Genomic DNA, 10,647 nt, shown 5'->3' with positions numbered 1-10,647 from the left:
TTTGTTGTATTTTCAATGGACATATCGATAGCTGAGCGCAGGAAGTGACTATGATATCCACTTTTCAAAGTTTCAAGAAAAACGAGTTTGAAATTTTGACGATTCTGAAATCCGTGTAAATGACACAGTAAAAAAACATGTTAATATCTGGATACCAAGCTACGGCTCAGATATTTACAGAGGTAAAAGAATGGCTTAAAATCTTACTACCCATATATATATATATATATCGATTACTCCATTTTGACCAAAAGTGGATATAGTAACTTCTTACACTCACCCATCGATATTGTCGCCGTCATTCAACATTGCAGTATGTCAAAATTTTGTAAAAATGGAAATCAAGTGTTTTGTAGAGTCTTATAAGGCGTATCAATCGGTTCAAGTCTTATTCCTATTCCTAAATAGTTATGGATTGAGACCAATTTAACATTTTGTATTAAGATAATATCCTGCTCGAAGCGCAATTTTTTGCTTCTCTTGAAAACCTTGTATTTTGACATACAACAACGATGAATGAACCCCCTGCTATTCCCAGGGTGCCTTGATAGTCGAAGCAGACTTTGTACTGTTAAAGCTAGAGAGGTGAGCAGAGTAAGCCTGATTCCCTGTAAAGACTTCTCTGTTGACATCCACCCCTTGGCACTCATATGACCACATTTTGCGAGCGCCGCAAAACCTGTACTAAAACTATAAACTAAATGATGAATGACGCTGAGGATATGTTCTGTATTTGAAAGAAATATCTTCTTTTTTTTTTTTTTTTTTTTTTTTGTCCGAGACATGCCCTACATTTCCATTAAAATTTAGGGAGGGGGGGGAGGGGAGATTGTATCGTTATATCATTATACCGTATGTTGCCTTGAGTATGTGGTCATTGGGGTGGCAGTGCTGTCATTTTTTTTTGTCCTTTGTTACCTGTTGGAAAAAGAGGAGCTACATTATTTACATTATTACTGTTGTTTCCATTGCAAGGACATGACTGATACATGGCAGCTGTGTGAGGATTCCTTATCTGTAAATCACACTAATGGTTTTGATTTTAGTAATGTATGTTATACTTGTGCTCATTTTGCGTACATAAAAAATACCTCCGAAATAAAACTTGTCATGGTAAGTGCTTTGTTGTGCTTTATTGCATGTTTAATTTAACAGCTTTTGATCACCGTGTAAATCAGGGCATTTGGCCACAGACACTTGTGTCAGTGCCAGGGTCTGATAAAATTAAAAAGTAGAAACTTCAGTACTTTATCCTAAAAAATAACACTAAAAACATTTGCTTACATATTTATTCTCTGAGTCAATGTATGTCTCACACGAATATGATCATTAACAACATGGTACCCAAAGAACGGACACTGGACATCCTCTCCTCCTCCCCCCCCCCCTTTCCACCCTCTCTCTCTCTCTCTCTCTCTCTCGCTCTCTCTCTCTCTCTCTCTCTCTCTTTCTCTTTCTCTCTTTCCCCCTCTTTTAGACACAGTTAACCGGAAAAATAAGCCCGCTCCCCCTCCCCCTCCCCCCCACTCAACTTTTAAAAACACAAAAAAGACCCCCCCAAAAAAACTCCAAAAAATGTGAAGACATTAAGCAAATTCTGTATTCTGTAATAATTGTAAAAGACATTCTATGTACAAAATCTCCAAGCTGAATCCTTCTAGTAGGGGAAAGTCCCAGCTGTGTTATCTGGGCTTCAGCACTGCGTGTAGCATGCCACTCAGAACATGAGTGGGCGTATCGGCTGACACAGAGAATGTGTAAACTTCAGCACGTTTGGTTGTTTTGGCAGCTTTTCCAACAGATGACTTCTGTGAACCCTTTTGTGGAACTATCTTGCTGATCTCCTCCTTACCAAGCGGCTGTGGAGAAGAAAAAAGGCTAGATTAGATTAAATTAATGGCACAGAGAAATTTAACGTCAAACATTTTGAGCTTCACAACATGTCAACCTTTCTCTAACGCAATTCTTTAAATATCTTGATAATGACCCTGAATTATCTTACGATTTTGATTGAGCAGATAGAACCTTTATTGGCTTCTGACCTCATGATCTTAGAAACTCAAAACGGCCAAAAAATGTCAGATAGAACTTTGTAATAACTAAGCTACTGAGCTATAGTCTCTGTAAATAAATCGGTACCCCCCACCAGGGCAGTGCTACTAACTGAAGTTGTCTTTAGGCCGTAAAACCTTGCTAAAGCGTAAAATAAATCGGTAATGGCTAAGGTTGAAGCTCACCTGCCAATGAGACAGAGGCAGGCACAAGACCACCGTCCTTGACCTACCACTGACCTCTTGACCCACACACAGGATGGGCATGTTGTCTGACCTCTGAGACAGGAGTTTGACCATCTGAGGAACATGGAGTGGTAGACCAAAGGTTGACATCACACATCACGGTGGACACATAATAGGTACAGTATAAAACAGATATGTCGAACACAGAAGACTCTAAATCGCTGTCCCGTTTTTTATTTTTCTTCTTTATCTTTATAAGATATCCATCGAACCACGGATCCCTAGAACTACTGAGGCCGGTCGGGACGAATTTGAGCTATCCGTAATAGTATTATACTGTAATAATAAAATTATTAATTCCACTTTATCTATCCCCCTGGGAAATTTGTTTGACAGTAGTTTAGGCTACATAACTACAGTAGTACTATATAGACAGCTCGAATTCGTCAGGACTGGCCTTGGTAGTTTGAGGGATCTGTAGTTCGAGGGATATCTTACAGAGATTATAAAGAAAAAAATAGAATGGGAACGCAGGCACATTTCGACGGCTGCCTGATTTCAAGCCTTTTGTGTTCGACCTATCCGTGTTATACTATATGCAAATACAGTCAAGCACAGATAACAGAAACACAGAAAACTCAAAATCATGGACAGCTCGTAGTATATGTGTGTCGTAATGCAGTGAAATCAGGTGTTTGTCAATCTTTGGGCATATATGGAGTTCAGTTATTGGTACAGTCCATGCCGGCTTTAAGCTCGGTCATCGGGAGAAAGCATATATGCGTGCTTAAATCCGAAGTGTGCTTGAGTGCGAAGTAGACATAATCCAGAGATTTTCAGGTAGAAAATATTTCCCGTGATATTTCCCTTTGTTTGTAAGTAGGCCTATAGCGGTCCCGCAAAAGTGTGCACTGGTATTTAGACACCCGCCATGGTAGTTTTTGTTTGCTTGTTTGTTTTTGTTTTGTGATCGAATGGGAAATGAAAACTCAATTTAGACGGCCAGTCACGATACAGCACACTAGGCCTACACGCTGCCTGTGCATACCACTGCCCGCTGTGCCACATTCATACCACCGCCTTCATCCCACCTCGCGCATGATACACAATCAGGATTAATGGATAGCGAAGGTCAAAGGTGAAATCGCAGCCAGCCGCCCTTTCTCGTCTCCCCGACTCTGTATTTTTAAGTCTGTGTGTAACTTTGCCCTAGGCTAGATCCTATGTCCACGCACGTGGCTCTGTGCGTCTCTCTTCCTTCCTCTCCGCCCGTGTGAGTGTGTGTCTCCATCACTGGCATCACTTGCGTTTTCTGTGTTTCTCCTTAACACACTCCACCGCTGCAGTGTAGACTGTGTTCGAACTTCGATGGGTCATCGTGAAAGTATTGACTGTCTTGTTGTAATGAAGCATGCCTAAAGCCGAAGTTACCGTGTTTAAAGGCGTGTAATTTATATAGCAAAAATTCGGTAAGAGCCGTTTAGCGTGCTTAAGTCCGAAACGTGCTTTAAGCCGACGTGCTTATAGCCGACGCGGACTGTATCATATTCAAGCTTGTTCGTTTGTCTTGCTTTAATTGAAAGAAATACCTATCTATCTTGAACAGGAATCGAGATATTAGTGATTGACAAAGGTGAGGGTCATCTGATTTCAGAGGTAAAATTAGCGAGGAAATATCCGCCAGAGTTTGGTGACTTCCATAGCTTGAGAGTCCTTGAAAATTGGAAAAGTACATTTTATGTGCTTTAAAATATATCAACATTTTTCAGTAAAATCAACACAATGAGAAATGCATTTTTAAATCAACATAAAAGGTGCTTAGCAAAAACATCAAATATTTGACAATAATTGCCAAATGGCGGAAAAATGCCAGTTTCTTCAAGTCCATTATTTTGACAAGCGCCTGATTTCATGACGATGCATCATGTATGCCATTCCACAATTGATATCTCTTTAATGTTTCACTATATCGGTTTACCCGAATTATTGGTGTGTCAAACACATTTGTCAATCCCCAACGTGGAGTTATCAGAGATGCACTGCATGCACATTTGCAAATAATTTTTTTAAAAATCCCAAACATAGAAAATCCAAACACTTTTTCTATCTGCCACTGTGCAGCGCCCAGTTTCTAAGATAACTATAAGGTTATTGTGTCTTGCTCAAGGACACATCCCAGTGACCACTCACTAAAACACAGCATCACTGACACTCGCTTAACAGTAAAGAGCCTGGACTCAGTCACCAGTCAGCAACTGGAGCCTCCATGAAACGATAAGGGGAGCAGAGCAAGACTAAAATTAAATGTTGAAAATGTAGATCACAGTAGAGGAGAAGACCACAACGGAGAAATGATCATCACAATTTTTGGTTAAGAGAAAAACAAATTTTAGAGTTCAAAACACATTGGGCTTTAAAATATTTTTTTTATTTGAGTAGTATCCTCTTTTAAAAGGTGTTTCTAATTGAGCACTGAGCCTGTTGTTTGGTTTGACAGTGTTTGAGAGAAACTATGTAAGTAGTGCACACGCTGAAAATAATACTTGAATAAATTTCCAATTTGTGACTGATGGTTTTCCCCATTGTGCTCTTTACTTTTAACTGTTGAAGACTAGACCACACAGCTGTTTTGGAGGGAGGGAAAAAGAGAAAGACACAGTGAGAGAGAGAGAAAGATAGAGGTAGAAAGAGAAAGAAAGAGAAAGACAGACAGACAGACAGACAGACAGACAGATGATGATAGAGAGTACAAAATGGAAGAAGAGACAGAGAGAAAGATTGAGAAAGAGAGAAAGAACAAGAGTATATCTCACCTGGCGTGCACTGAGGTCCAGCTCATGCTCCACACATACCACCTGCTCATGGACAGAATCACTCTGAGACAAGCGCTGGTCAATCAACTGAAAGTGGAAAAATACAAGAAAAGAAATAAAGAAACAGGTTTTTTTTTATTAGGTATTATATTATAAGGAAATCAACTTCATGATGTCTTCTATCGTGCCATGGCACAGAGCCTAACCATTACCACCACAGACATCGGTACACTTCCTCAGGAATGGAAGAGAATAATAGGACCATAAGAAGAAGTAATAGGAAGAAGTAGAAGAAACATACCCCACTGGAACACCCACAGACCACTACTTACAATTTAAAGAGACTCTCTCCCATCCAACAAAACATGTCGACAAAAACCTGCTAAAAGCATCTGTGACCAAACCCACGAACCATGCTAACAGATATTTACACTGTCACATAAACAAATAAACATTATCGCAGAATTACACAAACATGATATATTTGAATATAATCACACTACTGCACTAACAGGCAATCACAAAATTACATACATGCAAACATGCAATCACAAAATTGCATACATACAAACAAATATAGGCCTATATGCATCACAAAATTACAAACATACACACAAACATGCAATCGCAAAATTACACAAACACGCCATCACAAAATTACTCAGACAATATGTGAGGCAGCGTGTTGAAATCAGGCGCTCATCAAAATAATGAAAGTCAAGAAACTGGCATTTTTCCTCCAGGTTTGGGGATTTTTATTGAATTTTTGTTTTTGGCTCAACACCTTTCATTCCCTTTAAAGAACACATTTCTGAGTGGTTTTTACTGGAAAAAAGTTGGTTAAAAGCATAAAAGACGTAAATTTTCAGTTTCCACTGACTCTCAAGCTAAGGAAATAACTCAACTTTGGTGGCCATTTCCTGGCTAATCTTACCTCTGAAACCAGGCGACCCCCACCTCTTTCAATAGCCAATATCTCCACTTGTATCCCAGATAAATGGATAATTTTCTCATCAAATTCATCAAAGGCAAGGCAAATGGACAGGCTTTAAGATGAGACCAATAAATCCATATCCCCAAAATTGACAAGCGCCTGATTCCACAGCGTCATGACACATATGATCACACAATCGCACAAACAAAAGGCAATCACACAAGTAAACAAACACAAAAATCACAAGAAAACACAATTTAAAAAAAAAACACTATCACACAAACATACAAATAGATACACGATTCCACCCACCCGCTGTAAGATCCTACTGTTCCGAGTGTTAACGACCTCTGTGACCTTGTGTGTCAGACTGTGAGTACATTCGGCCGCACGATCGCGCTGGGTCTTGGGAACCAGGTCCAGCTGACGACACTGGGAGTGGCCAAGGTAAACGAGGAGGAGGAATGGAGGGGGGGAGGGGAGTGAAGTGAAGTGAGGGAGAGTTCTAGTTTTAGTTAAGGTTTTACGGTGCTCACAACTGCATAAGGTCAAATGAGCGCCAAGGGGTGGATGTCAACAGAGAAGTACTTACAGGGAATCAGGCTTACTATGCTCACCTCTCTAGCTTCAACAACACAAAGTCTGCTTCGACTATCAAGGTACCCCGGAAATAGCGGGTCACAAGAGTGCGACAAACATACAAAAGAAGTAGAGGACAAAAAAACTTTTGTATTCAATCAGCACTTATATTCCAAAAATGACATTGGATCAAGAGTATCGGTTTCATTTAGCCAGTATTCTACTCTGACAACCACACTAACAATATGAAAATCCATTACCTCAATCATCCCATTAAAGGCTGAAACATAATACTTGTTCACACAGGTTACATCTGGTTTTGTGACTTTAATTTATTCCCCAAAAATAAGTATTTTTACGAATCCATCATGATCATTAAACCCAATTCCCGACCCCAGTGCTTTCTTGTCGTATATCCATCTTAAATAACAGTGAAAACAGTTCATTACAAAGAGTGAGCCTGAGAGGAAGCCACATTTTCACCTTTAAAAAAAATCTAGCATCTACATTTGTCGCCGTGATTTTAAAAAAATTTTTTGTCCACGAATCGCGGCCGCGATTTCAGCATTTTTCAAAAAGAAAAGGCTACTTCATAACATAGACGTGTATTTTGATAATTTTAAGGTGTCCATGTATAGTTATTTTCACATGAAGAATAATAATAAGTACATCACATACTGTTTATTATTATATTGCTGTAGGTCTTTTATTTTTTCGTCTTTGTTGGTGTGTTTATTTTTTGGGGGTTATTTTTTTTTATCTATTTGTGTGTATGTGTTTATATAGCGTAATGTTATTTAATTTGAGGTTCCTACATTAAAAAAAAAAAAATGTTATGTTAGAGCATGTCTCCACTAAAACCGAATACTGACACAGGCAGGCCCCTTGTGTGTGATTCCATAATTTACATGTAATAATTGTAATATCCTGTACTTTTTCTTGAATTAAACACGTTTAGGGTGAAAACAGCCAATCTTCGGATAGGTGGACACATGCCCTTATTTGTTACTTTTTGCGGTTGTTTGTGTGCTGCTCTAATTTTTATTTCATTCTGTTGCGACACCTTTATTTTTCACGTTTTTACACTCTATGTGGCTACAAATAATATTCTGGATGCTAAAAACAGAGCACAAGAAATTCTGGTGCTTTAGATTAAGTTACCTCTTTCAATATATTACGTCGTCACAGCTAGTTGAAAGCTTGAAAATTATTAGGAACTTTTTTGGCAACTTTTGTCATTTTTGTGGCAACTTTTGGCAACTTTTGGACAAGAAAATGGCAAAAAACGCAGATGCTAGCAAAATGGAGATACGACAAAGAAAGCACTGAGGTCGCGAATTGTATAAGGGAAACATTTACAAACAGAGATTATTTTGGCTTTGTAACTTAAAACAAAAGGTAAATATTTCAATAAATCCAACAAGACCATGAAATCAAATTGTGAGAGTACCTTATTGATGGTTGAGACAATCTCTTTCATGAGGAGAGGTTTGTCAGGAGAGGTAATCTGTGCGGGGATCAGCTGTGGGTACAGTGAACTCAGCACTTTTTCAGTCTGTGGGGAGAAAAAGAACTGTTGTGGTTGTTGTTGAGTAAAAGCACGCTCAATTGACCTTATGCAGGCGAGCGCCATAAAACTCTCATTTAACTAAACTAATGTTGAGTAAAGAGAAACACTTCAACACAACAATGGCATCTGGTGCTGGAAAAAAGTAAAGCAAGATAGACATGAACAACAGAAGGAAAGTAAAGAAGTAGGACCAACCGGTGGCGCCCTCCAAACATTCCCAGAAAAAAATTGTAATTGTAAAACTTTTGTCTCCATCGACACAATTTACATCATTTACATGTCGGGCTGCTTTTAACCTGCCTGTCAGAGGCCTCCTGGGCCGACTGTTTGTTTGTTTGAGGAAAGAGAAGTACATCTACACAAGAAAGGTCATTTGGTGCTAGGAAAAAGTAGGACAAGACAGACAGAAACATCTGAGGAAAAGTATAGGTAGGACCAACTAGTGGCTCCCTCCAACCTTCAGCTATAACTTGGGCTGAGAGGTACACAGAATCTCAGCAAACCGAGGAACTCGATTAAAATCCTCCCCAAGCAGGAACCGAACTCACATCTTCTGTGTGTGACAACCAGGTATATAAATGTTACGTTACAGATGTCCATCACTGTTGGGAAGGGAAGACACAGAAATACACTATTGGGTTTGTAAGATTGTCTGTATAAAGTATTGGGGTGATATTGTGTATCATTATGAGACATTGGTCAATATTATATGTTTACACTGCCATTGCAAACCAAATTTAACAACAGGGATCGATAAAAGTGCCATTATTTTTATCTAATGTAGCCTTGCTCACATGACAAAATCAGGGATAAAAAAAAAGATTTTCCTGTGAGCCACACAGTACCACTGGGGTGTGAGAAACATTTTTTTTTAAATACATGAGGGAAAAAAAAAACAGGCATGGAGAGTTTCCAAAAACTGTGCCAATTTTTTGCTAATGAATGAATAACATAACTCAGAAAAGTACAAAATTAGCATTAGAATTAAGTTAAACATGACAAACGATCATTACATAAGACACTTATAGTCGTATAGTGTCAAAACCATATACACATCTCCACAACATGCACTATGGAACAAAGAGACCACCAATAATTGTACCGGCATCTGCGGTGCATTGGTAAGACACTTCTCTGTAACATGAAGGAGACTTTAGTTTGATTCCTGAGTGGGGAAGGTTTTTATCAAGTATTTCAGTCTTTCATCTGGGATGCTGTATCCCCTTCAGCTCAGGTTAGCCCTGACAGGCAGGGTTGAAACCCGCCTCCTGAGTGATATAAATTATGTTGATGGGGGGCATAAAAGCGCCGAAATCTTTTTAAAAGCCTTCCAATTCCCACCCCCCTTAAAAAAAAGTTTTTAAATGAATAAACAAAAAAAAACCCAAACAATAACTGTAGTGGTAGTGATGAATGAAGTTAAAAGATACCCAAGACGTGCTATATTATGTGTGCAGGCTGTCAGGTCACCTTTTCCAGATCGTCCAGTGTCTGTGTCCACATGTCCCTTGCACCTGAGCGGTCAGAGTGGTCAAGCTGTAAGAGACTCTCCAGTTCTTGTCTCCACTTACTCACACTGACCAGCACCTGAGGGGATACAAAGGGGGAAAAAAGGGGGGGGGGGGGGGGGGGTGTTGAGGGAATCTTTCACCTACAGAACACAACTACATGTTCTCTTTATGACTACTTTGAGTGACAACCCACAAGACTGCAGTTGGAAGTAAAGGCCCAGTATTTAACGAAATAACAAAACAAATAATTTTACCCCCTCCCCCCCTCCCCACCACCATTTTCATCCCTCAAACCAAAGTAAGTTTAAAAGTTACAAACAAACATCACAGGTTTGAGTTGGAGTAAGGAGAAGCACATCAGCACAATGGTGGTCAATTGGTCGCTTTTAAGGACAAGCGGGCCAACCCAGATTTCGAAGGTTTCCAGAAATCTTGACCGACACCAAAAGTGGGCATTGCCCTACCTATAAGAGAAGTTTGGTTTCATTGGTGTGTATACTTGTTCGGTTATAGAGAAAATGCTCCTTGTCTTTTAAACATACTGAACAAGGGGCAAAAATTTTACCTTCAATTTTCTCAAAACAGCATTTTTCGGGATAGCCCCCTTGTGCTTAAAAGCAACCAATTACAGTCGGGCATCAGTAAGTCAGACAGACAGACAGACAGACTACAGAAGAGAAAGTAAACCCCAAGTCTTGCCAAAGTCAATCAATTCGAAATAGAAGATCCAATTTCCTTTAACCGAAAAAAAAAAGACCTGCATTGACACCCTCCAACCACCCACAAGAGGGAATCTTTCCCCTTCAGACATTACATCCTCAGTTGAGTCTCCACTTCCACAAAATTCAACTCCAGCTTTTCCCCATGTGTGCCTGGTGTGACTCATCATCATCATCATCATCCGGTGCCTTGCCAACTGGCGTGGGCGATCATGGACCTCCACTTCCATCTGTCTTTCGATGCAACAATGGTGTCTGTTGTTCTTGCTGCTCCCAGCCATGTA

At 39.6% G+C, this 10,647-nt stretch overlaps 1 protein-coding gene across 1 annotated transcript in view; it reads right to left on the bottom strand.

Annotated features, from left to right (window-relative positions):
* Positions 1 to 1,582: 1,582 nt before the first annotated feature.
* Positions 1,583 to 10,647, bottom strand: part of LOC101850429 (alanine--tRNA ligase, cytoplasmic) — a 23,644-nt gene continuing 14,579 nt past the window's right edge. Inside the window, exons 8-13 of the mRNA XM_013086560.1 lie at positions 9,604 to 9,720; positions 8,014 to 8,118; positions 6,297 to 6,416; positions 5,051 to 5,137; positions 2,238 to 2,351; positions 1,583 to 1,859 (exon numbers count right to left, since the gene is read on the bottom strand). Coding sequence (XP_012942014.1) covers positions 1,683 to 1,859; positions 2,238 to 2,351; positions 5,051 to 5,137; positions 6,297 to 6,416; positions 8,014 to 8,118; positions 9,604 to 9,720 — 720 coding nt within the window. The 3' untranslated portion in view covers positions 1,583 to 1,682. The remainder of the gene's footprint in view (positions 1,860 to 2,237; positions 2,352 to 5,050; positions 5,138 to 6,296; positions 6,417 to 8,013; positions 8,119 to 9,603; positions 9,721 to 10,647) is intronic.

Source organism: Aplysia californica, unplaced genomic scaffold (genome assembly GCF_000002075.1).
Source record: "Aplysia californica isolate F4 #8 unplaced genomic scaffold, AplCal3.0 scaffold00479, whole genome shotgun sequence".
Classification (NCBI taxonomy): domain Eukaryota; kingdom Metazoa; phylum Mollusca; class Gastropoda; order Aplysiida; family Aplysiidae; genus Aplysia; species Aplysia californica.
Note: the sequence above shows the minus strand (reverse complement) of the source record. Positions and strands in the feature narration are given on the sequence as shown.